The 27,491-nt window shown below is 40.2% G+C and overlaps 1 protein-coding gene across 3 annotated transcripts in view; it reads left to right on the forward strand.

Moving 5' to 3' along the window:
- Positions 1–27,491, forward strand: part of PAPPA2 (pappalysin 2) — a 636,503-nt gene that overhangs the window by 467,110 nt on the left and 141,902 nt on the right. For 2 of the 3 annotated variants that reach the window (XM_033198867.1, XM_033198866.1), the window contains exons 5-12: positions 3,593–3,886; positions 5,592–5,784; positions 9,239–9,360; positions 12,660–13,149; positions 16,147–16,275; positions 19,899–19,990; positions 23,510–23,703; positions 25,371–25,517. In XM_033198867.1, the coding sequence (XP_033054758.1) occupies positions 3,593–3,886; positions 5,592–5,784; positions 9,239–9,360; positions 12,660–13,149; positions 16,147–16,275; positions 19,899–19,990; positions 23,510–23,703; positions 25,371–25,517 (1,661 nt within the window). Of the gene's footprint in view, positions 1–3,592; positions 3,940–5,591; positions 5,785–9,238; positions 9,361–12,659; positions 13,150–16,146; positions 16,276–19,898; positions 19,991–23,509; positions 23,704–25,370; positions 25,518–27,491 lie in introns of those variants that run through there. The other variant, XM_033198868.1, reaches the window with a different exon arrangement.

The following is a 27,491-nucleotide window of genomic DNA, read 5'->3' on the forward strand; positions in this document are numbered from 1 at the left end:
CGGCGAATCCGGGTCACTTGGAAATCCGCAACAGGTCTGAGAGTAGGATGGCTGGTTTCTCACTGCCAGCTTTCCCCTTTCCCTCAGGCCACTGAGAGTTGGGAGTCTTGGAACACAAACTGCAAGGCCGAGGCAGTGACAGTCCAGGACAATACAGATTCCTTTACATGTATGTGTTCATGACTGTCCCACAAAGCCTGCATGTTAGCTCTCAGAGTCTGGGAATACAGATGGGAAGAAATCTTAGTGATGTCAATCTACCCCCTCACTTTACAGATGAAGAGATTAGGGGAAAGGTTGAACAGCCAAGGCCATGGAGCGAGTGAGGGTCAGCTAATGGTCCACACTCCAAGCTCCTCTAGTTCTAGTTGAGGGGGATAATTTTATAATCTGGTGCTGTAGTAGATATAGAATTACTATAAGAGGTCTAGGACCTTGGGATTTTTGTTCTCAACATGTGTTGGTGTGCACAACACTCATCCCTAAATTAGAGCAATATTTTGTTCTATATTTTCTATATTTCTCTATTTTGTGCAATATCCTAGTTAACACACATGTAGTTACTGAACCTGTTGCCATGTCTTCCATATAAACGAGTTATTAGCATAAGTACATCTCTCTGCAATTGAAAATATAACTTGCAAATGTGTGTTAAAATGCTTACGTTTTTAGTGAAAATGTAAGTGTTGTTTGATTAAAATTGTATTCTTCTGTGTTGGAAATGTGCACCAAGAGTGCTACACTGGAGAACCCTGGCCAATTGTCCTGGGTATGGAGGGTATTTGCTGGGAGTGTTGAGGGCTTGCATTTTTATGCTTCTTCTTCCAGTTATAAATAAGCTGGTTTATTGAAAGATGGCTGTTGCAAAATATTTTTAGATTTGGAAACATCTCATTTGGGGTTGAGGTAAAGACTGCTGCTAGCTGATTAGAAGCCCAATATTATAATGACTGCCCCGTATTCTCAAGTGTTTCCAGTCCACACTCCTGGTCATCCCTCCTTTCTTGGCACATGTTGATTTTGCCATCCTTTCTTCCTAGAACCATCTTTCTTTTCATCTACATTTTCTTTATCTGTAACTGAAGGAGATCACAAAAGGACCTGGACCTGGCTGGCCATAGGATGTGGAGATATTTGATGTTTTGCTCAGGGCTAAAATATATGAGTAGAAAGTAACTATTGAGTTGAACTTTTTTTTTTTTTTTTTTTTCATCTTTGGTAGTGTTTCTTGGATTGTGCTCTGAAACATCTGGTACTCCAGAGATGTCAAAAGATGTTCTACCTTGGACACGTTCTGTGTTCAAATAAGTTTGAAAAGCAAAGGGTAAAACTCAATTGATGAAGGACTTTTCAGGGCTTTTAATACAACAGCTCACTCTCATGTACATTATGGATTTTTCAGGAGGATAGTATGGCGTGCTGCATTTTCCTCAAGCATATTTAACCACTGATGCCACTTGTTTTTTCAAAGTATTACCTGGTTCAGATTTTATAAACCCAAGTTGGGAAGAAAACTAATCAATGTAGATACTTAAACTTTATAGGTGAATTGTGTAGCCTTTCAAAATCCTATTTCTGAATATTAGTTTTATTTTAAGCCAAAACTTACTTAGAAATGGGGGAAAGAAAGGAAAGAGTAGGCAGAAAAGGGATTAAACATATGTAGAGGTTAGAAGTGTGGTGGAGGAAAAAGGATGAAAAGGTGAAGGCACCTGGAAAGAACAGAAAGCTGTTCTCTTAGAATTATCTCCACTGATGTGAAGGTCGATATTGCCGTTAGAGGACTGGAGGCATAATTGTACATGAACGTTGGTGATGATTATTGCTGCCATCGGATATGTAAACATGAAGTGTGGGCCTCTTGGAAGGAGGAAATACTGTGTTTCTCCAGGTTTATTCAAATAACAGGCACTCTTGAATCAGACCTGTTTTTAAGTTAGTTTAACCTTATGTTGACATCATGATGCACAAATGAAATAAATACTCAGAAAATAACCTTATAAAAAAAGAGAAATAAAAAAGAATAAGTTTAGAGAATAACAATTTTACCAGAAGTAGTAGAAATAATAAGCATGGGAGGTGAGGTCTAGTTTCACCTGAGATGTGAAAGGAGACACTGTATCTTAGATGAGTTTGGGCATGGCTTGGGTAAGGTCAGTATGTTCGAGTAAACTGGGAAAGACTGGAACTTGGACTTAAAAACTGTCCTGTGCAGTAAAGTAGTCACAAGAAAGTCAATTTAGCTGCCTATTAGGTAGATCAGTGGGTGTGGTGCCAGATATCCTGTGATTGTCTCCTGCCCATAAAGCTGTGTATGTGGTTGTCTAAGGGATGTTGAATGGAGGCAAAAATAGGACATAGTCCTTGGAATATGACCTGGCAAGAGAAAGAGCTATTCTCCTGGAGGACCTGCTCTACTTAGAAGACTATTGATATAGGGAAGACTCAGGTGTGAGAAGTGAAGCAAGTCCTGGAAACTGAGATCAGACCTGGGACAGAAGGGCAGGGCCAGCTGGGCAGCACAGCTACGGGTGGCCTTGGACTCCAGAGGGTTGATCCAAGGATGTTGACATTCTCTGTCTCATCTCTCAGAGATAAGACTGGGCCCGGTCCTGACAATTTTGGGGTATAAAGAAGGAAAGCTAGGTGGCTCAACCATGGGAGAGGAGGGAAGCAGGAATTAGGATTCCAACAAGCTACACAGATAGAAGTTGGGTCACTCAGAGATCCTTAGCCTTTCCTTTTGTAAGTTTCCAATGATACCATTAAGTCTCCCATCTAAGCCTGATTGGATGCAATGAACTCTTCCCTGAAACACATCCCTTCGTGTTCTCATGGAGATTTAGGGGGAGTGAGGGTGGGGCATATTCTCATAGTGACTGTGATGTTCCCAATTTTGTGGTAGTTCAGTTGAACTTATCTTTTGTCTAACTAGTTGTTGAGAGTAGGGATTGTTAAATCAGAAGCGGCCTACACAGCTGTCATTTCTTTTATGTGCCAAACACTGAAAAAAACAACAACAAATTTTAGTGTTATCATCCCCACTTTATAGACAACAAAACTGAGTTCCAGGAGGTAAGACAGCTGTTCAAGTCTTCAAAACTGGGATGTGGAGGGGCAGGAGTTAGATCAGATTTCCTTGACTCCAAATCCCATGGGCTTTTGCCTAGATCAGTGATTCTCAACCTGGGAAGTTTTAAAAAATGTCACTGCATGAACCTCATCCTCGAATGTTTGGATTCAATTCATCAGGGGTAGTATTTGAACCCCTGTATGTCTTCTTTTAACTCTCCCAGGTGATTTTAATATGCATACAGGGCTGAGAATTCTGGCTGTCTATTGTGTCAACGTTGCTATCCAGGCCTCTAGTATAACACTCACCCATGTAGAGGATAAAGAAGTATGTATTAATTTGTTTAGAGGGTTTCTGTGGCAAGAAAGAAGAGCAATGACTGTATGTCATCAGAAGTTATAAAGTGACTCCTTAGAGGCTGAAATGGAATATTTGATGTTTATCAGAACACACAATTAAGGATTGGAGAGCTGCTGTTCATTCTGTGTTCTGAAAGGCTTTTCAAAACTTTCATTGCAGGTGGCATTGTCCTCAGCCCAGCCTATTATGGGATGCCTGGCCACACCGACACCATGATCCATGAAGTGGGACATGTTCTGGGACTCTACCATGTCTTTAAAGGGGTCAGTGAAAGAGAATCCTGCAATGACCCCTGCAAGGAGACAGTGCCATCCATGGAAACGGGAGACCTCTGTGCCGACACCGCCCCCACTCCCAAGAGCGAGCTGTGCCGGGAACCAGAGGCCATGAGTGACACCTGTGGCTTCACTCGCTTCCCAGGGGCTCCGTTCACCAACTACATGAGCTACACGGGTATCACCACTGTCTTGCTTTGTTTTCTATTAAGAATACATGGGGGCCTTTGAGAGCTGGGAGGGTGGAGGTGTGGGAGCTGATGGGAGAATGAGCAAGTGGTCCTTTGTGTCAGAGAGTTGAAGTGTATTTATTATAGGGTATTATTATTTTTTCATGTCTTTGAAGCGCTTGAAGAAATACTGAAATATTAAGGTACTTTGTTCACTGAATTCTCCTCTACTAGATATTTAAAAATATACTTCTATCCTCGGTAGTAAAAAAGGCACAGAGCTGAAAGCCCTCTTGTGATCCCCTTGACTTCTAGAATGTGGTTTTTCTTATTTTTGCCCACATTCTTAGACATTTACTCTGAAGAAGAGTCCAGTGGAAATAAAGGAAAAGAGTTTATGGGTCAAGGTGGCCCTTTATACTATTTTTGAAGTTAGTCCACAAGGTGGCTTGGTTAATTTAGGCTCAGGATTTTTTTTTTTTTACTGTATGTTATTAAAAACAAACAGAATCAGATTCTCTTTTTCCAGCACTGGCCAAGTACTAATTCTTAGCTGCCTGCCACCCTCTCCCCATCAAAAGGTGACATCTAATTAAAAAAAAAAAAATGGCATCTTCCTGGCCCTGGGAAAAACTTGTCATCTGATCATTCCTTCCTTAATTTAGCTTCTGTACTATTCTTCACTGTCTCTCATGCCTTCCTTGTTTCTGGTGAAAAGTAATAGTGACTGGTTTCCTATAATGGACTCAAATTTTTCTCTAAAATTAAAGACTTATTTGATTTGATTACCTAGTCCAATGGTGAAAGAAGATTATTTTTTCTATACGTTTCGGGGTCTTGTTTGGTGACATATTCTTCTAGAACTATCCAAAAAAGAATAAACCACCACACCCTGATCATGACTTTGAAGGGAAGAAAGTATGATGAGCCGGTTCTGTCTGTCACCTTTCAAGATGTGTCTATCTGAGTTTCATTGCGGTGAATAATTCAGGTGCATCAGACGTGTAAGCACCAGCACCTTTCCTCCCCCATCAAGGGGCAGAGACACCAGATGATGCCATGCAGAGGGCAGAGGTCTGGAGGCAGCACCTTTGAAGTGGGAAGAGGAAACATTTTTAAGGAGCTGAGTGAAGCAGTACTTGACTGGTGTGTTTTCACTGGAAAAGTCCCTGGCACTAAGAAAACTCCCTTTCCAACCCTATGCAAAATGTACCTGCTAAAGAGAGCTTGCCAGATCCAAAAGCAAAGCTGAGACCACCGTTCCCAGCCCTGCTGTCTCCTTGACATTTGGCTCTCTTTCCCCTGGAGCAGCTCTGAATACTCACCAACGTCACTGGGCGATAAAGCAGGTGTCTGCAACTCCACAAATGTTCACAAGTGGAAAGGCCGTCTGTTGAAACACTGCCATCTTGTGGTTTGCTGAATAAGCAACCATCAACTCAGAGCAACCTTAGTCTCACCCTGGGATGCCCAACTTTAAGGTCATGACCCTGCTTTAGATATGAAAGTGCTACATCTCTGGTCTCTGTCTTCTCTTACCCTTTCCAGCTTAGACCCTTTCTGGAACAGATTGCATTTGTTCATTCATTTGACAAGTGCTCATTGAGCCTAATAAGTTAACTCAGCCATGAACAAGGCACCATTTATCCCTGCCTTGGTGGACTTGATGGGTTAAAATCTCCATCTCTTGTGCTACCTTTTTTGTCTCCACAGATGATAACTGCACTGACAACTTTACCCCTAACCAAGTGGCCCGAATGCATTGCTATTTGGACCTGGTCTATCAGCAGTGGACTGAAAGCAGAAAGCCCACCCCTATCCCTATCCCACCTATGATCATCGGACAGACCAACAAGTCCCTCACTATCCACTGGCTGCCTCCTCTTAGTGGAGTTGTATATGACAGGTGAGAGAGGCACTGGCTGTGGGTGAGCTGTTTTATTTCTCTGTGGCATTTCATGTAAATAAGAGGAAGAATATGAAGCCAGGGGAACTCCAATTTGGAACTATAAATGTGTGCACCACTGCTCAGAGCTGCTGCTCCAGCCTACTCTGTTCTCGTTGCTTTAGCAGAACTCATGGGCTCTCTTGGGAGCCAGTGGCTCATCCTAAGTGCTCAATCCCCCTCAGGGAGGCCTGGAGAGGCTGACCAATGTGACAGGGATAAATTGGCAGAACTGAGAGGGCATCTGCCATTTGTCTCTGTCAGCTGTTCCTTCGTGGCATGAGGGTGGAGTAGTGGCTTGCCACTGGCAGAGTGGTGTTGGGGGAGGGATTATAGCATACTTCTCCAGGCACTTCTGGGTGTGGGTGGATGGGAGTGTGCCCACTGCCATAAGCTGTGCATCAGAGGGCTTCCCTGACTTATGAGGGTGCTTCTGACACCTTCTCAGCCTCCTATGCCTCCCCCTCTTATGGCCACTACCTCATGGAATTGTCATCCTCTGCTTATTTTCCTATCTACCCCACTTGACTAGTAACTACTGGGGGAGGCAGGATTCTTTTTTGTCTCTTTGTCTCTTGCCCTGCCACAACAGACACCTAATATGTGTTTACTGAAGAAAAGCATTATACCTAAAACTTGCATTCATCCTTTGCATATTGGTTTGAAAGAATATCAGATAAATTTTTGTAGAAAGGAAAGGTAGGAAAATGAATGACATCTGATAATTGGTGGGGGATGAGAGAATATGGTTTCACTGAGAAGGACCAGAACCCCTTCTGTGACCTGTGCGGACTGACCTCTTTCAAAACCTACTGCTATATTCTAAATAACGACAGTCCCTTATCTATTGGTTGCACTGTATGTGAAGTGTTGTGCTAGGTATTTTCCTTGCACTTGTCTTATTTAGTCTTTGCAATAAACACAGCTCCTGCTAAAGAAGTGAGAATTCTGAGGCACAGAGAAACATACAATGGCAAGCCCAAGACCCCACAACTGACTAGAGGTGAACTGAGGAGTTCAGTGGAAATTCGGGAATAAGGAACATGGAATGGATGATTTCTTAATTTAGAGCGTTCTCATTTAGCACATCTCTTCTTCGTACCACACTTTCCCTCTGGGTGTCAGGCCTCAGCTAAAGAGAAGGGTGTCCCTGGAACAAGTTTCCATGCCCTTCAGCTTTGCTGAAGGCCTAGGGAGAGCAGCAAGAGAGAGACAGGGATAGGAGGAAGCTGGTGAATCCTCTTTCACAGTGGTGTTTCAGCCTCTTGGGATCTTGATACCGGTCCCTGATACCTTGATACATACTTAGTGTGTGACACCACTTAGACCTCACAACCCTACAAAGTAGTTTCATGGTCATCAGCGCCCAAACCCTCATGGGCTCTGTTTGTGAGTCAGCACACATCTATGTGATGTGTGTGAGAATCGTCTTCCTGCAAGTGTGACCTTGTGCAGCTTTGGTCGAACTGCCTGAACAGCAAGTCCTCTTTGGGTATGTGCAAACCAGAGTTTTACATCCGTTTATGTAACACATGTAAACAATTTAATCTTTGAATTCTCTCTCTGGTACAAACGTTACGATAAAGCAGACATCAGTACGGGTGTGCTGAGAGTCTGTTGGCAGAAAAGCCTGCAATTTGCTTCCTTTTCTCAGCTAGGTGGACTGCAGTTTTGAGACCTCCCAACATGTGTGTCAGGGGGACTCGCGTCACATGCCCAGCGATTTGTGTCATGCTTGGAGTTGTGTTTACTCCACCCCAGCAGGTATTTGGAACCCTTATGTCAGAGAAGAGCCCCAGCTACGCACTTAGCAGCAGCCCCGGAAGGGCCAAGTGCATCAAAAGAATGAGCTTTGGAATTATGTTCACGTTAGAAGTGAGTGCTGACTGGAGTCCGAGGTTGGATCTTAACTACACCTTTTAGTTTCCAAAGTATTGGACTCTCAACGGTGTTTGGGAACTTGCTCAAAGGAATTAAGGAACTTGTTGTGACCTTAGGCAATTTACTTAACCTCTCTGAGCCTGAGTTTTCTCATTTGTAAACATAAGGTTATTACAGGAATTAGAAATCATTTATGAAAAGCACGACATAGTGGCACAATGCCAGTAATGTGAGGTACTTCAGAAATGGGAGCAGCTGTCATAATCACTACCTTTATTTTATAATATTATTTTTCTGGCATATTACAAGATGTTATTCTTGTTTTCTTACCTTTTGAGAGACCCTGACTTGATGCCTCCATTTTCAGATGCGTCATTCACAAGTGGGCTTCTAAAAAGATTCTAAGGATCAGAGGCAAGCCCCATGAAGTGACTTACCGTTATTATGTAGTAGCTATGATTGCGTCTACCTCTTCCAGTTACCTCAGTTACGGTACTTGTAGAACTTTTCATAAACTGTATTAATCACCTCATGGATATCCATAAAACAAGCATTCACAGAGGGACTGCTGGGTCCAATCCCTGTGCTACCTTTCGGGAATATAAACAAGAATAGGGTTTTGTCTGGACCTGCTCACAGGCAAAGGAGAGGAAAGAATGTGAATGGAAATTCTCAACACCACATAGCAGAGTCCTAAGAGAGGAGCCAGCACGTGAAGTGGGTGCACAGAGAAGGGAGTACTGGCCACTCAGAGGAGAGAGGCTTAAGTGCTACTGCAGAGTTTACACTTGAATGGTTCTTGAAGGGTAAGTAGGAGTTTGCTAAACAGAGAAGCTTGGAAAGGCTATTTGGCAGCAAAGAGAACAGCTCCATATTTTATGGAGCTGAAGAGCATGATGTATTTGTGGAATGGTGATCTGTTCATTGTGCTGGAAATATAAAACTCAGAAAGGAACTGCAGTAGGTGAGGCTGGAGCTAGCTTGTGAAGGACCTTGAGTCATGATAAATAATTTGGATATATCCCCAAGGGCAATGGTGAGCCAAGAGACATTACATTTCACCTGACTTTTATTTTATGTAAGTGATTTAAAGTAGGGAGCTTAAAACATAAGGACACATATAGCTAATAAGTTTATGTGGGAAATTATTGTGTGTTTTAGTGGGGGAAATTCAAGGAAGCTTTGAATGACTTATTGAGAGTCAGTGTAGAAGGGAATTTTATGTTGAAAGATTCAGATTTCAATTGTTTGGTGTTTACTTAGTTCCTAGGACAGAAACTGCCCACTTTCATCTCCACAGGCCTCTTTTATGACTTAGCTAAATTTTTCTGCTTCATGATCTTGAAATTTTCATGTCACTGAATATTGCAAAGATGAGATCCACACAAGAAAAAATGATTGAGATACAGTTATTCTAGGTCCTTACTAACCATCAACCCCTCCCCTCCCCACACAAAGGTCTTTCTAATTTTCTTATCCCAACTCCTCTGATGGACTCTCCTCATCTCCCATCTCCATCCCTTCATCTCCCCAGGGCCTCAGGCAGCATGTGTGGCGCTTGCACTGAAGATGGAACATTTCGTCAGTATGTGCACACAGCTTCCTCCCGGCGGGTGTGTGATTCCTCAGGTTATTGGACCCCAGAGGAGGCTGTGGGTAAAGTACCATGATGCTTTTTCTTTATACCCTGGTGACCACTGAGGATGGGGGTGGTGGTAAAGAGTGGAGTAGTGACATGGCAAGAAAAAGGCAGTATGTGTGTGTGTGTGTGTGTGTGTGTGTGTGTGTGTCTGTCTGTCTGTATGTGTTTTGGCTGGATATCTTCAGGAGCCTTGCAGAAACTGCCTGGTGCTGCTGTGTGCAGAATGTCTCATATGTGTCTAACGTGGAGGCCCCATGGCTGTGGTGAAGCAGAGATCAGCATATAGGACAGAAGGGTGGAGAAGTCAGCTGAACTCAGGGTGTGACTTCAGGGTGAGATAGCTGGGAGGTGTAGTGTTATGTGTGCCTACTGGTCCTTGGAGCAGCCGTGCCACGTGACAGTATAAGCTGACCTCTTACTCCTGTATATCAGGAAAGTAATAGAGAACACAGTGCAGAGAACACTCATGCACTGGCTGAACGAGTCTGGGTAGGGTGGGGGGAACCAGGTGTTCCACACTGATCGTTCTCGTCTATGCTATTTTATGAGTCTATTAATCACTGGTACTGGTTGTGCTTTGGATATGATCTGAGTTAGGCTTCAGGAAGCAGAAAATATTTTTTGTTATCTTTTTTTCTGTACCTGTGCTAACTTTTCAAATAATCACACATTCACTCACATATGTACATTAATGCCCCTAAGATAAATTACAGCACGAATCTTTTCCCAGTTCAAGTCAGAAAATACTGTTGACAGGATTTTAGCACCTCCTGATGAATGGCTTGACTTCTTCCATCATCATCATCTTTAATGTTTACCCAATTATCAACTTTTTTCTTTGCCTTTAAAATATTAAGACACTAAAAACAATTAAATAAGATGTGTTGGGCAAAGTCCTGTTTGAATTAATCTGCAGTCTTGATTGTGACATGAAAAAAGGAGAATATTGGTCTGAGAGTCTACAGTATCTGCAAGATATAATCCTGGGCTCCCAGTCACTCAAGTGACAGGGCTTCAGGGATAAATCTGGAAGGAGACAATTTACTTGATTGATTGTATATGACTTTTTTCAAGTGAGAATTTTCAGGGAAGAATGGAAAGTGAGTATAAAATTTACTGCCTTGGACTCTAAACAGAGATTCACATTTCATAAAGAGCCATTTTGTGTGTGTGTGGCAAACAGTCTGTCCTGTGCTGGTGTTTTAATGCCTATTTGATTCCCTGGCCCAGTATTTTTTTCTTTTTTAATTCTAGGGAGAAAAAAAATCAGTTATCTGAGACAGGTAAAAGGAATTAGAAGTTCTAGGTTCTAATTCTTGTATTGTGTCTTGAGGCAAACCAAGTCAACTTTTAGGGCTTCCGTTTCATGCTTTAACATGAAGTCATAATAGAAACGTTTTGACTGGCAGTGCCGCTATTAGGCTGATTTCTAAGGACCTTTATTCTGTTAGTATTGGGGGCTTCATAATAATACTTATGAGACCAACAGAAGTTTTTAGGACTACTAACATTAGACTTCACAAGGATTAATTCATAAATCACTAAGTATATATGAATAATAAGAAATACTGGTCTTCCTTTCCTTTGAAAGGGTGAGGAAACAGGTCATATTTAAAATATATACTATAAAAGTAATTGAATCTCTAACAGAGCTGGCACAAACACATGTATTTATAAATATATCTAATGAGCACTACTTAACCACCAACTGTTTTCTAAATGCTATGGGGATTAGAAAACTAAAACAGACACATTCCCTGCTTAAACGTCATCTTCATGGTGAGAATTTTCTGGCTTCATAACCTAAAATAGCTCCCAGCCTCACCTCATAATTCTGTATCCCTTATGTTCCTCCACTTGTCTTCACAGATATCATTACTACTTAGTATTATACTTTATATCCCTTTATATATTTATTGTTGCATCTATCACTTTGTTGTAAGATATAAAAAGGCAAGATTTTCGTCTCTCTTATTCACTCCTCTATCTCTAATACCTAGATTAGTATCTCTAATACCTAGATTAGTTCTAATACCTAGATTAGAAGTACACTACCAATTTTTGTTGAATGAATGAATCAACTCATAATAAATGAATCAACTCACAATATAGGTGAAAAACAATAAAAACCATAAAATGTAACATACCACACACACACACACACACACACACACACACAGTTGCACACACATATTTTTGAAATAAATAATATGTGTTTATGTTTCCAGCCTGTAGTTTCTCCCTGCGGCTACCTCCTTGCTCACACATACCTGAACTGAAAGGGAAATTGCAATGTTTGAACTGGTTTTCTCTGGACTTTGGGGCATAATTTATTTTCCAAATTTTGAAGGGCTAAATACTTCTACTTTGGTAAATGTAGATATTTAATTTCTCTAGAACATTGTATAGCTCTACACTGCCCTAGTAAGGCAGGGGTTAAACATTATCGCTTATTTTCTAAAAGAGGAAACTGAGGCATAGAAAGGTGTGCCACAGCCACTCAGCTAAGGGCACAGGAGGCCTGACTCTGCTGGTTCTTGATTCAACACTCTCTCTTCAACTCTCCTGCTGGTTCTTGATTCAACACTCTCTCTTCAACTCCCCTCACACGACAGAAAGGAAAACCATTTGGGTAGATTATTTCCATGGAGCTGACTTTCATAGATTTGTGATATTTGATTTTTTATCATTACATTTTTATTTGGCTACTGAATCTTCATTTTTTTCCCATTCCATAGTATGTGTTTCTGTTTCCTGCCTGCAGTTACCTACCTGCTTACACATACCTGAACTGAAAGAGAAATTTCAATGTATGGTTTTAAAGTTCATCTAACCATCAGTTGAAAGGATTGCCAGGGTGGGATCTTAGGGAATGAAAGGAGTTTTGTGAAGAGCCCTACAAAGATTGCAGTGACAGGGTGAAATCATTGGTCTTCAGAAGCATTAATTTATCATAAGTTATGAATGGACTAATCACATGTAATTCTCTCCTCAAGGATTCTTTAAGGACATGACTTCTCTGCAGCAGCCTCATGTTTCCAGCTAGGGTGTGGGTTGCTCCCTTCCCAGTTCCTGATGGGTTTCCTCTTGCTAAGGGCACCATGTACAGGAATGGGGTAACAGGAATGTAATGCTTTTTACTTTTACACCTTTGTTCTTACTAGTACTTAAGATCTAACCTGCTAAGATGACCAACTTCTACAGGAATTCTAAACGTTCTCTCTGTAGTTCCTCTTTCTGGCTGCTAAGGGCTACTCATTTTCTGACTTTTAATGGCTGCTACTGATGTATCTTTCTGCTGATCTCCCACCAGGGCCTCCTGACGTAGATCAGCCCTGCGAGCCGAGCTTACAGGCCTGGAGCCCAGAGGTCCACCTGTACCACATGAACATGACGGTCCCCTGCCCCACAGAAGGCTGTAGCCTGGAGCTGCTCTTCCAATACCCGGTCCAAGCTGACACCCTCACCCTGTGGGTCACTTCCTTCTTCCTGGACTCCTCGCAGGTCCTCTTTGACACAGAGATCTTGCTGGAAAACAAGGAGTCTGTGCACCTGGGCCCCTTAGACACTTTCTGTGACATCCCACTCACTATCAAACTGCATGTGGATGGGAAGGTCTCAGGGGTGAAAGTCTACACCTTCGATGAGAGGATAGAGATTGATGCAGCGCTCCTGACTTCTCAGCCCCACAGTCCCTTGTGCTCTGGCTGCAGGCCTGTGAGGTACCAGGTTCTCCGCGATCCCCCATTTGCCAGTGGTTTGCCCGTGGTGGTGACACATCTTCACAGGAAGTTCACAGATGTGTGAGTTTGGTAGCATGACTATGGGGCTTCCTGGGGCTCTGGGGGTGGGTTTTGTTACTCTTCCCCCGCTTTTTAATATTCAGTCATGCCCTTCGTTGGAGGAATGTTTAGACTCTCAGAGGGGATTTTACTGTAAAGTAGCATATCTGAGGTAAAGAAAAACACTTCCCAGAAAGGGGCAAGCAGGTGCCTGATTGCTGATGCCATCGTCATGATTATGGACAAAACAGGTTAGTGTATGAGATGTTTCAGTTGAACTGAACATAATTGCCACAAATAAGTTAATCAGAATCACGTACTCCTGTCTGGTGACAATTTAATTTCTAATTCTTTGCTTTAGCTGTCTGATCATCTGCCACAGACCCCATAACATTTATAAGGTATAGTCAATTCTTCTATTGCTATGCAAGGAGGCCAAGGGCCCGGCAGACAAGACAATGCACTCAGTTCCACGACTCATTCATGATATGCGTTTCATTCTTTCCCCTTCTCTCATTTCTTCCCCTTACCCCCCATCAACCAACTCTCTTTTATCTTTCTCTTCCAGCTCTCCTCTTTCTCTTAGTTCTGTCTTTTCTTCCTACCTTTAGTGAGTTCTACTATGTTCCTGGCACTGCATGTTCAGTGCTGGGGGCACAGACTAAGATGAGGTCCTTACTTACAAAGAACTCAATGTCTGGAGCAGGAGGCTGGTACCTCCAAAGGCAAATTCTCTCAACCTCATAACCTTCTTTGGAGCCTGCCCTGAGGGCAGAACTAGGGCAAAACAAAGTTTTATCAGAGATGCTGTCAGTTAGTTTTTGCTGCACTAGAAATCATCACAAAATGTAGAGGGTTAAAACAGCAAACATTATTTCTCATAAGTGGGTTGAGTGTTCTCATCTAGACTGACTTGGCTGGTGGTAGATGACCCAGGATGACCTCCCGCACAGCTGAGACAGCTGGCATGGCTGGAGGGATGAGAGCCTCTTTCCTCATGGTCTCTCAAGACTTGGCCTGGGCTTCTCATGATAGGGGAAGGGTTTCCAGCAGCAGAGAGGGCAAGCCCCCCAATGCTTACACTTTTCAAATATTTGCTTTATGTTATTCATTATAATATTCCACTAGCCAAAGCAAGTCACACAGCAATTTTAGACTCAATGGGTGGCAAAATAAACCCTCCCTTTTGATGAGAGAGGCAGCAAAGTCACATCATAGAGGGGTACACTGGGGACAGGGTAGTCATTTGGCAGTCTACCACAGCTACAAAAAAAATAGAGAAAAATGTCCACCTTGAGCTTCATTACATTTTTCTTCCCATATTTGCCTGTCAATTAGAATTAGAAGATAGTGAAATGACCAAAAAGCTAATGCAAATGCAAAGGTAGCTTTAAAAGGAAAAAAGAAATGTCATTTTGAACTTCTTAAATAAGGCAGTTAAGATGACGTTTGTTATCTAGTTTGCTACACACACACACACACACACACACACACAGACACATACATGTTTAAGGTCAATAATATCTCATTTTATAGATGAAAAATCTGAGGCTTAACTTTGATTTGGTTCAATAGCTAGTAAATAGCAAAACTGGAATTAAAATCCAATTTTTCAACTGGATCTCATTTTGATCCTCTTGCTTCAGTAACACTGCCTTTTACAAACTCAGATCCTGGAGGGCTTGGGCTACCTGCCGCTGAGTTTTTCCTCAAGAAAAGTAAACACATGCTGATGTTTCCATCCAGTCCTTTCCCCAGCCACAGAAAAGTGTGAAGCTTTTATGCATGGCTGGACAAGCAGTCTGACAGAAACCGCCTTGTAAAGGGAAACTGTCAGCATTGATTAGGATGTAAAATTGGTTTTGCTTTAGAAATATCTGGCATTCTCATGAGAGGTTTGCTTCCCTGGGGGATGTCGGGGTAACTAATTTGGAAATTTAAAAGACTTTAATATCTAGGTTTCTTTTCTATTTAAATATTTAAAAGCCAGCACAGAGGTTTTTAAAGATGTTTTTGAAACCCTGAGACATTTCCTGGTTGCTGGTTGCTGCATCAGCTGAGGGAGTGGAGGCTTTGTGGGTGAGCTGAAAAGTCTGTTAAAAAGGAGAGAACCATGGCAGAATACTGATGGCAGCCACTCACGGTAGTCCCAGCAACCCTTTGAGATCCTGTTTCACTAAGTAACTCCCATCCTAGCTTGACTTTGGTGGTAGTTTTTTAATTAGGGTAGGCACTGGGCAAAATTAAGATGAAGACAGAATTTGTCTTTTGGATCAGAAGCTCCCCTTCTTGAGCCCTTTTCCTCTTCTCAGTGCCCTGCCTTTCACCCTCACCACACAATCAGTGCACCCGGGCTCTAGAGAGAGTCTGACAAGCTCCTTCCATCTCCGGGGTCAACTGATACGACTCCATTCCCGATACCTACATACTTTAATAGGTTTGGAGGTGAGGAGTCGTTTAATGCATTTCTAATTGTGGAACTTCTTGAATCCCCCAAATTGTGACCAAAGGTGTTCCTACCTTCTGAGACAGTTTATCTTACTCCTAAGGATTCAGTCTCCTCAAGACAAGAATTCTCTTGAGAGAAAACTATGATTGCAGACCCAAGAAGGGGGCCTTCCTGAGCCCAAACACTGAAGTTTTAATCTCCAGTTTCTTTGATTACTTCGATGATACAGAAGACTGGCTTTTAAATAGTTTTGTTTTGCTTTAACATGGTAAAAATGCACTTGAAATACCATCTTCCTAGATTGACTAGGGCTGTTAAGTTCAGTGTTAACACAGCAAGCATTTACTACGCATTTACTCTGTACAACACACAGGGGATACAGAAATAAATATGGTTTCAAACCTTCTGGTAAGACTGTGCCCTGATCTTTGTTTTAGACAACGCAGCATATGTTTAACTTTTATGTTTCCCATAATATTTCCCTTCAACTTCTGCAAACCATCAATGAAGGACCCAAGGCATGCCTCACTTTGTGGCTGTAGTGGTCACAAACCCTTTGGTTTCCATAGGGAGGTCACACCTGGGCAGATGTATCGGTACCAAGTTCTAGCTGAAGCTGGAGGAGAACTGGGAGAAGCTTCGCCTCCTCTGAACCACATTCATGGAGCTCCTTATTGCGGAGATGGGAAGGTGTCAGAGTGAGTAGTATGTGTGTGTGTGTGTGTGTGTGTGTGTGTGTGTGTGTGTGTATCTGAGCAGGGACACTGCTCTGAACAGAAATTTCAGGAGTTTGACTTGTTTTGGAAATGTAGGGAGCAAGGCACCATTTGATTCTAGTGTTGAAATTCTAAAATCTGGGACTTGGTCTTGTCAGGTCTTGAGATCTGGCATCTCTAAATAGTTATGGAGGAACCAACTTTTATAGCTAATCCCAGAGTATTGAGGTATTGAGACTGATTATCTGGGAGCCCCTTTTATGGCCTCAGCAAGCAAATGCTGGACAGTGATTCAGGGAAGGAATTTATGCGGAAGAAGTTTACTCATCAAATGATGCCGAAAGAGGATCTCTTTTGAACAAATGGCCTATTCTACTAACTAGTTGTGTGATCTGAGGAAATTCAGTATAGCCTTTGGATCTTCAGTTTCTCATGTAAGCCTTAGTAGAACTGATAACAATATAATTTCCAGCTATTCTGTAAGCATCACCAAGGTAGAAATGGAATCACTCTTTCTGTTTCTTAACATACCATGTGACTTTTCTTGTTGCCCTTTTGTGACATTAACATAAAGGACTAATTAATTCATTCTGGTTTGCCTGGGACTTTTCCGGTTTTAGCACTAGAAATACCAAGTCCCAGGAAATCCTGGACAGTTGATCACCCTACATCAACCTAATTTTAATGCTCATCTAGCCTTATTTATTACTTATATAAAGCTGCTGGGATTAGGAGGCTAGAAGCCAAACACTGTGATTTGTCTTAGATTTTGCATACTAATAAGATGGGTTATTTGTATTTTCCCAGACCAGGTGAAAATATATCGTATCTTGAAGCCCTGTTGGGAATCAATTCTGTAGCCTTTCTTGGGATTCCATCCCATCATTTAGCAGTCACTAAACTTTGTTTATCTCTTCAGTCGTCTAAGATCCTGAAACTATAGTAAGTCTATTGCTTGTCATAGAAGTATAAACACTAAAATGTTCCCAGCCCTTGATAATACGTAGAAGCCATTGAAGTCACCTCAACCTTGCTCATGTGCTGTCCCTTGCCACCTAAGTCAGCCTCAGCCTGCCACCTTCCCTCCTTCATTTCAAATCAAATTTCTCCCTGGGATGCTTCACATTGCAGAGGACAGGTCCACTTGATACTGTTGTTGTTTTCTCTGTTTTGGTTGCTTCATTTTAAACCTGCAGTCCACCAGTTAATGTGTTGGGGGGCTGGGTAACCACTACTACACTGGCAGGACCCTCCTTGAACAAAACACTCTGTCCTCTGCCCTAGTGTCTTCCAAGGCAGCTGTCGAATGGTGGCCACACTGCAGCCCCAGGATGACATTTCTGCCTGAAGCATGTGGGGCTGAAAGGGTTGGAGAGCTCTTTTCCTACCCTGGTTTTACACATTCTCTCACGTGCCTTAAAGCAGCTTCATCTAAGGCAGCACTGCTTGGCTACTGGGTCTCACAAGGTTTCTTATCAAAATGTTCCTTGAAACTTCTGCCTGTGTTTTCTTCTCTGTGTAACTAGCGCTTCCATCCAATGGGAAGGTATATAACTCCAAATCTGGCTTACCAAAGGCACCACATTACACATAAAACAAGGAGCCATACCAATCATTAATGATCACTTGGATATCACTTGTCAATAGGACCATCAAAACAAGCACAATGCAGGGCCCTGAAATTATAAACAGTATTCATACAGAAGTTACTCATTTCAATCTGTGCTGTTCAATATAGGAGCCGCCAACCATAGGTGGCTCTTTTTGCCTTTAAAATATACCAAATGCACCTAAAAATCTGAATACTGAATTTTATTTAATTTTAAGTAATTTACATGTAGTTTAAAAACCAAAACTGAATTAGGTTATTGGAAAATCTTCAAGTATATTTGGAACAACTTGGGCAGGTAAATCTTATGTTTCAACTATAAGTATTATAAAATCTAAATACAGATCAAATAGTTAAATTCACATGTGTTGTAAGTGAAAAATACACACTAGATTTCAAAGACTTAGTATGTAAAAATAATGTAACATGCCTCATTTTATACTGATTGCAGATTGAAATAATATTTTGAATATCTTGGGTTAGGTAAAATATATTATTAAAACCAATTTTACCAGTTTCTTTTTACTTTTTAAATGACTACTAGAAAAATTAAAAATGTGGCTTTCATTACATTTCTGTTGGGTCGCATAGCACAAGATGATACATAGCATGCTTATACTGATTGTTTAGATTATCTTCAAAATGAAAATATAAAGTTGGCGACCTCCAAGATTATTCCTGGACCCCTTGTAGCAAAACACAGATGAAGGTTAATCCTCTCTCCATAAATAAGCACATTAAGGCATAAAGTATTTGGAGACTTGTTGGATATAGCACACATTTAATTAGGTCCCCAGTATAGTCTCTTTTCATTGAACTGCATTGCATTTATATAGAAAAATGATTTGAAGTTTCCTTAATTTCTTCAATTATGTTGTTTTTATATCTCTTTTAGCCTTCTCCACTTCCAGCTTGCCAAGTAAAATATGAGTACTATATCACTGTATTCATAGCATACATTTAATTCATTTTAAACCATTCTCATTTCTAATTATTTAATCTTTCACTCATCCTAGTGAGGAATACTTTAAACAATAGATTAGAGCTATTTGTGATGTTCTGGGTCTGAAAGCACTTTAACATTCCAAATCCTTTATCTATTGAGTTAAAATATATGTCCATTTTGAGCATAAACAAAATCAAGGAGAAAAAAAATGGTAATCCTCATTCATTTTGCAATAGCCAAATGTTGGTTCTTTCATAGGAGCATCAACCCAAACTTATCTATTTTGTTTCCATAAGTTGCTTCATGTCCCTTTCACTATAAACTAACTCACCCACCTCAATTCAAATTTTGTCATCTGTTGTATTAGCATTTGAGATTGGAAACAAAAACGTTTTTCTTCTCTTAGCATTTGTTTCTTCCCTGCAATATATGTTAGCTGTCACCAGGTGGTAGTAGGGAGTAAAGACAGGGAACTGAGCCCTAGAGATGCCCTAGACGGAGAGATGGCCCCATAGGGCTACTTAAGTCTCTGGGTATATGAACAGGAGATTGAATTTTACAAAATCCTAATTTTTGTAACAACGTCAACTTTATGTAACAAAACAATGAAAGCATAAAGAAAAACCAGATAAAAATGAATAAATGAAACCACAGAGACAGGCATCCTTTCTTCTCACCATTGTCAGCTATTTTAAGCCTTTATTCATTATAGGGCTGGCAGGGCTTTTCTAAGCTTAAGGCTGTCTCCCGAAATGCCGTCAAGACCCTCATGGATCTCCTAGATGTTTCTGTGCCATGAGCTACCTGACTTTCAGGAATTCCCACAACCCACTGGATATGCCAATCAACAATCATTGTATAAATTGTATCTACTTTATATATCCATATGTTTGTTTCTATTTTCTGTAAAAGCATTCTTCTAGCTCCTACTTTTTTCCAACTTGCACTTTTTAATATATACTGATAAATTGTAAGAATTTTAAACAATGGTAGCTAAACAAGAAAAATTATTTTTTTGTGTTATATATGCATGTATATTTTACCCTCTAGGAGCCTGGGAGAGGAATGTGATGATGGAGACCTTGTGAGTGGAGATGGCTGCTCCAAGGCGTGTGAGCTGGAGGAAGGTTTCAACTGTGTAGGTAAGTTCAGGAGTTCCAGTCTAAGATTGTGTCCTACTTTTAGAAGTGTATTATTTTGTGAGTTCTTGATACCTTGTAACATCTAGCTTAGTGATAATAATAACCTTTGATGTGTCCCTTGTATGCCAGACATGAATTGTTTCACAGGTATTATCTCATTCAATCCTTAGAATAATTATGGGGAAACCAAAGTGAGGCACAGAGCTTAAATAACTCGATTTCATTTATGCAGCTATAAGTGGTAAAGTCAGCATTTGAACTAAGGAAGTACAGCTCTAGAATCTGCATGGTAAACCACTAGGTGATTCTGCTTCCTAGCTTAATGTTACCAAGGATTTCTCTTGGGTCCTTCAGGGTAACGCCAGTATGTCAGGTAAGTAGCACAATCATATGGACTCTACATACAAATTAGGGTAAGGAAACATTCTAAGCCAAAGCAAATGCAAGACATATTTTGGTGACTGTGTGTCATAGATTCAATCATGAGGAATAACAGAGGATCCTAACACATTCTAGCCTTGTAGAATCACTGGTAAAATTTTAACTTTGACTCTAGAGTATAAGGTGCTTTTTACTCTAGACTCTTGCCACTCTGGGGAGGCAGTCTACAACACTTTTCCAATTCTGATTAAAGCTATCATCAACAGGTTTCTTATATGCATATTATTTTCCATTGTCATCTACATAGATTGCAATTATTTGGTGGAGCATAACCACACATCGAAGTTTTTTTAAATAGCAGTGCATTTCAAACTATTTTAAAGTCTTGAAATCTTAAGATAAAGTAGAATGTGATTACAATTATGTATAATTTATTAAGGTGTTAAGTACTATACAGAATATACAAATGTCCCTGCTCTCCAGAGCCAGACCTGAATCATAGAATGTTGGTGGTCCTCTCTCCATACATTCATCCATCCATCCATTTGAAAAAGGTCCATTGTGTACTATGTGTTCAGTGGTACCATGTATTCTATGCATGTTGTGTACCATGAGTCTGATCAAGTCCCTGATCCTTTCTTGAGTATGAGTTTATCAGTGACTTAGAGCACAGCTTCTGTCTTACATAAATGCCTCCTACCAAAGCATGAAAGATGAGCTTCTAGCTTCTGCTTGCCTAACTCTAGCAGTGAAGAATGCATCTTGAAACAGACCATTCTGTTTACAAATGGCCTTATCTGTTGTAAAATTTTTTCCTTTTTTTCCAGTTTGGAAACTGAGGCTCAGAACATTTTAGTGACTCATCCAAGGGCATACAATGAAATCTTTGCAGAGCCAACCCTGGAACTCAGCTTTCCTCATACTTAATCAAGTGCATTTTCCCTGCTATGAAACTACAGAGGATATATATTTTTTTCTGTTTTATTTGACTACCATTCAGATATTTGAAATACCTCTCCATTATTCTCCTTTCCAATCCAAACATCCCCTCATGTGATTAGGATTCCAGACCCTTTCTTATTTACCCCAAACTGGCATGCTTCATGTGGTCAATGCCCAGAAGGGAATCCAATACTCCAGATGTGGTCTGGCTATGCAGAATACATTGAACCGATTACCTCCCTCTTCTGTACACAAGTATTTGTTAACACAACCTCTGTTAACATTATTTCTTTTTGGTAGCCACATAGTGGTCTCATATTAAATACAATATATATTCTCCAAACACTGAATTTCCTCAGTGCAGCTCAAGTCTTATTTAACTTAAAAGCAGACCTTATATTGTGTCTATCACATTTGATCTCATAAAGTTTGACTATTTCCTTCAACCCCAGTAAGACTATATTTAAATTGTTTTAACTATACAGAGTAAGGTTAAAATGATATATTCCAACATTAGACATTTTTTCAGTGAGTCATAAGTTCATCATATGCTAAGCACATAGTTATATTCCATTATTTCTCAAAAGTTTGGGTTTGAAGGAACCATTATAAAATATATTTTTAAAGTATTCAGTTATTTTCAGATGAATTTGAAAGAAACATAAACAAAAATTTTAGGTCCGTGCTCAAAAAAATAGAGACAAGAAGCAAAAAGAGTAGTTACTGGATTATAAGTAGAAAAACAAAACAAAAGTATACACACATGTAAAGAGAGAGAGAATCATCATGGGAAAGTCATTCCAAAAGCACATACATTGGCTTTGGAGAGTGCTTTGAGTAGATTTGATGAAACACATGAATTGAAAGCCCAAAATAGATTTTCAACCAAGTCCTGTGGACAGTGGCTTATATCTGGCAAGTAGAGATAGATTTACCACAGAAGGGTCTTAGAGGAAATTATTAAGAGAATAATTAATAACTATATATTGATGGACAGCTGGCAAATTACTGGAACAGTCCTGTGATATTGCTATGAAGAACTGAACATGAAAAAAAAGAAATAGTAACAGTAAATTTTACTAATGCTTTCACTGAATATATACCTAGGTGTTATTATTTTGAATCTTAATCTTATTTTCATGTCCTATTTTTTAAGTAGAAAATAGAAATTTGAATTGTTCCATTAATATTAATTGCCTCATATTTTGGTAAAAAATGCAACAGAACTTAAATGGCTTTGTAAGTGTTTCTCAGCTATCTACATTTGAAGGCACTGTGTCTATGTATCTATAAAGAGTCAGTGCTATTCATTTACTAGGAGTTATCGTATGAGCAAGAATGAAACTTGTCCAGTGCATACCAGCTGGCTTTACAACCCCAGTATATTTTCTCAGATATTCATTTCTCACCTGTTTGCTTTTGAAGACAGCCCCTCTGTCTTAGTTTGAGGCAGTGTGGAGTAATAGCTGCTGAACCTTCATTCTGGCTCTTGGATTTAAGCCTGACTCAAATTAATGCTCTATTGCTTACCATTCTAGGGTCCTTTACGAAGTCACATAAAATCACTGAGACTCAGGCTTCCTATCATAAAAGAAACAAAATACACACCTCACAGGGTTGTTCTAAGACTAAAAGAAAATTAATACATATGTAGCCCTCATAAGCCTGGAGCCTATATTCTCCAGTTTAATAGCAGTCACGCAGTTGAAGAAACACAAGCAACAAAAAGTGATTGAGAAAAATCCCCCTTAATATTTTAATATTTCAAAAACTGTGAAAATGATTCAAATATATAATTTATGTTAGGATTTATTTATATTCCTTTCTTCTTTTACGTATCTTATATCTCTAGCTTCCCCTAAATATCTTACTCAACTATTACTTAAAATTTCTTTCCACACCCAGCCTACAGCTGCTTTTTTTCTCCCTGTTCTTTCTTCCCTGATCTCAACCCTTTCTGTACTTTTATAATGTAGATGGTTTCTACCTTTCTCCCAATGAGAAAAAAATCCTTCTTCTTTAGGGATATATGGGATGTATGTGTATCTGTGTGTTTGGGGTAGGCATTAGACTGGCAGGCAATTGCAGAATTCTCTTTAGTGGGCTGGAGAAGAAATGTCGTGGACATTCCCATGTTCATTTTTATCATGACATTTATGAAAGCACTCTTCTGTGTCACACAATATTTCTTGGCAGGAGAGCCAAGCCTTTGCTACATGTATGAGGGAGATGGCATATGTGAACCTTTTGAGAGAAAAACCAGCATTGTAGACTGTGGCATCTACACTCCCAAAGGATACTTGGATCAGTGGGCTACCCAGGCTTACTCCTTTCATGAAGACAAGAAGAAGTGTCCTATTTCCTTGGTAACTGGAGAACCTCATTCCCTGGTAAGTTAAGCCAGATGAATAGAGTCGAGGCTGTGAAAATTGTAAAGTGACTCCCCCTATGCTTACACTTGGGGTCTGTGTTTGGATAATTAAAAGAAGAAAGGAGTTAGAAGGCCTACGCAACATTACTGGATCTACCAGCATTGCTATTATAATTACATGATGTTGGACAAGTCACTTAACCTCTCTGGGACCCAATGTTCTCACATGGAAAATGGGAATAGTAACAACTTTTGCACGTTCAGTGGTTTACTACAATGATCAAATAAGCTTTAAAGTGTGTATTGAGGATCAAAGTATAAATTGATTTAAAGAAGTTTTATTATTGAAGAAACTGTAGAGTTTTGCTAGAAGTAAATCCTTGGGTATATAGTTTTTTTTCTGAATATCCACCTAAATAGATAGGCGATCCTCTGACAGATCTAAAATGCTATACCAATGACATCTATGAGATATCGTTGAAGACTGAAAAGAAGATTAAAGGCTCACGACTCTTGGGACCCATTCTAGATGCTTCTATTGCAAAATAAACTCTTCCATTTATTAGAATAGGCAATACAGTCCTTTCACAGACGTGAGATTTAGGCCTCTAGATAGTTTAGGCCAGAATGAAATAATATGATTTTATACTTGAGAAGACATCTTTGAAGAGATTGAGGAGTCAGCTAAGGTTGATGCTCCAGTTCAAGGATTTCATCAAGGACCCAGGGTCGTCTAGATTCCAGCTCTTTCATCCTCGGGTGCAGCCTTCTTCCTCCTGCTCAAAACATGGCTGCAGTTCTCCTAGGTGTGAAATCAGCATTTCAAGGAAGGAGGGGACAGGCCAAAGGGAAATAGGTGCATGTCAGCTGAGTCTTTCCCTTTTTATTGGGAAAATGATAGCTTTTCTGGACGTTCCACACGATAAACTTCCACCCGCCTCTTACTGGTCAGATCTAGGCCACTTCATCACCTTTAGTTGTAAGGAACCCTAGGGAGATGAGTGTTTATAACCAGATACACTGTCGCCTTGAACAAAATTGGAGTTTATTAATAAAAAAGTAAGGGGAAATAGATACCGGTCGGCAGCTAGCCATTTCTGCCACATTCTCTCAGCCTAAATTCTGGCATCTTGCTCCTTCAAGTCCTGGCATCCGATGACAGGAAGCCAGGGAAGTTGGGAGATTCTGAGGTAATGACCGCTCTCTGAAGTGGCTTTTAGTCTAGCCTGTCTGTCTTCCCTAAGTGAAGTGGGAGAAATTTCCTGGAGTTTTATTTCTCTGGCTCCTTTACTTAGCTGAATCCTCAGTGGTTCCCTAACTCAGTAGCCTCACTTTTGGGGCAGTGGATGCTGCCTGGTAAGGGGCTTCATCATCACCCCAGACAGGCTTCCCTGCCTGTTCCTGGGGCAGTTACCTGAAATATGCCAGGACTATTTGTAACCACCCAGTGGACAAGACCCCTGGGCTGATGATAAACTGAGGCTTGTTGTGTTTTCTACCCTTGTAAGTTACATCTTAACGTTAAAGAGAGCACTGAGAAATTCTTCAATGTTGAGAAAAGTTTTCTGCCAATAATGTGATCATTAGGCATTCAGAGAGAAAAACTTTGCTATGAGCTGGAGAGTTTCATTGTCCTTGTATCTTCACACTCCATACTTCAAATTGTTGGTTGAAATTGTATTTCAGATTTGCACATCATACCATCCAGATTTACCCAACCACCGTCCCCTAACTGGCTGGTTTCCCTGTGTTGCCAGTGCAAATGAAACTCAGGATGACAGGAGTGAGCAGCCAGAAGGTAGCCTGAAGAAAGAGGATGAGGTTTGGCTCAAAGTAAGTGGCCCAAATGTTTCTTTTGTGCATGTGAAGACTGTAAGCTTCTTCACTTATGCATGTGTGTGTGGATGTGTGTGTAAATGGTGCATTTGGATGACCTGTCAGAAAATTTTCTTTTGTTATCTTAAAGTGTTAATATTGAGTTTATTTTCACCTCTCTGAATTGTGGACTTCTTTCTGTTAATACATGAGTAATCAGTTTGTTAAAGTGTAGCATACACACAGAAAAGTGCAAAAATCAGAAATGCACAGCTCAATGAATTTCTGCAAAGTGAACGTCCTTTCTAATCACAACACAGATCAAGAAATAGGACATTCCCATCACCACCCCCCTACAAGGCTCTCTCATGTCCCTTCTTAGTTATTACACTACTGAGGTGGATCTATTTCTATTTCTATCATCATAGATTAGTTTTGTCTGTTTTTGAAATTTATAGGAAAATGCTTTACTGTACTCTTTGCAACTGATTCTTTCTTATTCTATTTGTGGGATTCATTTATGCCGCTTCACTTAGCAGTAGTGTTCATTTTCATTGTGGTATAAGTATTGCACTGTATGAAAACGCCACCATATATTTAACCATTCTAATATTGATGAATATTTGAATTATTTCTGGTTTTTCTCTATTATGCTATTATAAGTCATTCTGCTATAAGCATTTCTGTACATTTTTGTGGTGAATGTGTATAAACAGATGGGTATATTTGGAACTGCCAGATCACAAGTAGGCCAGCTTTGGTAAATAATCCCAAATAATTTTCCACAGTGGTTGTACTAATTTATACTCCCACCAGATGTTTTGAGTGTTTCAAATGTTTCACATTTTCATCAACATTTGGTATTTTAAGTCTCCATTTTAATGTTTTATTGAATATGTAAAGGTATTGCCCTGTGGTTTCGGTTTGTATTTGCATGATAACTAATGAGATTGGGAGCCTTTCATATGTATATGAGCTACTCGTACATATTTTTTAAGAGCATAGTCAAGTCTTTTGTTCAATTTTCCATTGAACTCCTGGGCTCAAGAGATCCTTCCACCTCAGCCTCCCAAGTAGCTAGGACAACAGTTGCTTGCCACTACACCCAGCTAATTTTTAAATTTTATGTAGAGATGGAGTCTAGAAAAGGCATCAACTCCTGCCAGTATCTAACATCAAACTCAAGTTAACCAAAGCCTCTTCTTTAAACCTGAGCAAAGGGGTAATCAAAGTAAACTGCTTTCATGAGACACGGGGGCAAGCTTGTATTCACTTAATAACATTGCCTTTACCTAAATTAATATAACTTATTATAGTCCTTGATACCAAATAATTTAAATGTTTAGCTACCTGTGAAATTCCTTTCCTGTCATTTTCAAAACTAGGCTGGGCTTATGACCTTTTTGTTTAAAGCATTGCTAATTCTTTATGTTTTATTTTGCCTCTAAAATGTAAAACTGTTCAATCCCCCCAGGCCCAAAAACAATTATGGAAGAAGTGGGCATGTGAGATTATAAGGACCAGATTTCGAGAGATAAAATTAATTGAGACCCTCCAAATCAAAGGCAGGCACATAGATGCCTAACAAAATGCTTGTGTTTTGTATAACTAATTACTATAAGCCAAGATTATAGTAACTCAACACACATAAATTAGTTTTATAACCTTATTTTTTGACTTTTAGTTTTGACTCTTATATTACTTAAAAGAGGTTTAACAGTTAATAAGTGTCTGCCGACCTTCGTTTCCATCTGACCTAAAACAATTAATTAGCTATAAGTCTTTTAACTCTAAGTCCCTTGACCATAGGGATCCCAACAAAGGACATAATGGACCTGGGGCAGATAGCACACCACCCCTGCGTCAGGCTGAGACAAGAGGAAAGCTTGACTATTAATACTATTTCTGGAGTGCCTTGACAAAAAGGTAAAATATAAACTGAAAAAAAAAAAAATCCGTAGGCCCTCTACACACTGATTAGATCCCCTGCTT

The sequence above is a fragment of the Trachypithecus francoisi genome, unplaced genomic scaffold, assembly GCF_009764315.1.
Source record: "Trachypithecus francoisi isolate TF-2019V2 unplaced genomic scaffold, Tfra_2.0 Lachesis_group5, whole genome shotgun sequence".
In the NCBI taxonomy this organism is placed as follows: Eukaryota; Metazoa; Chordata; class Mammalia; order Primates; family Cercopithecidae; genus Trachypithecus; species Trachypithecus francoisi.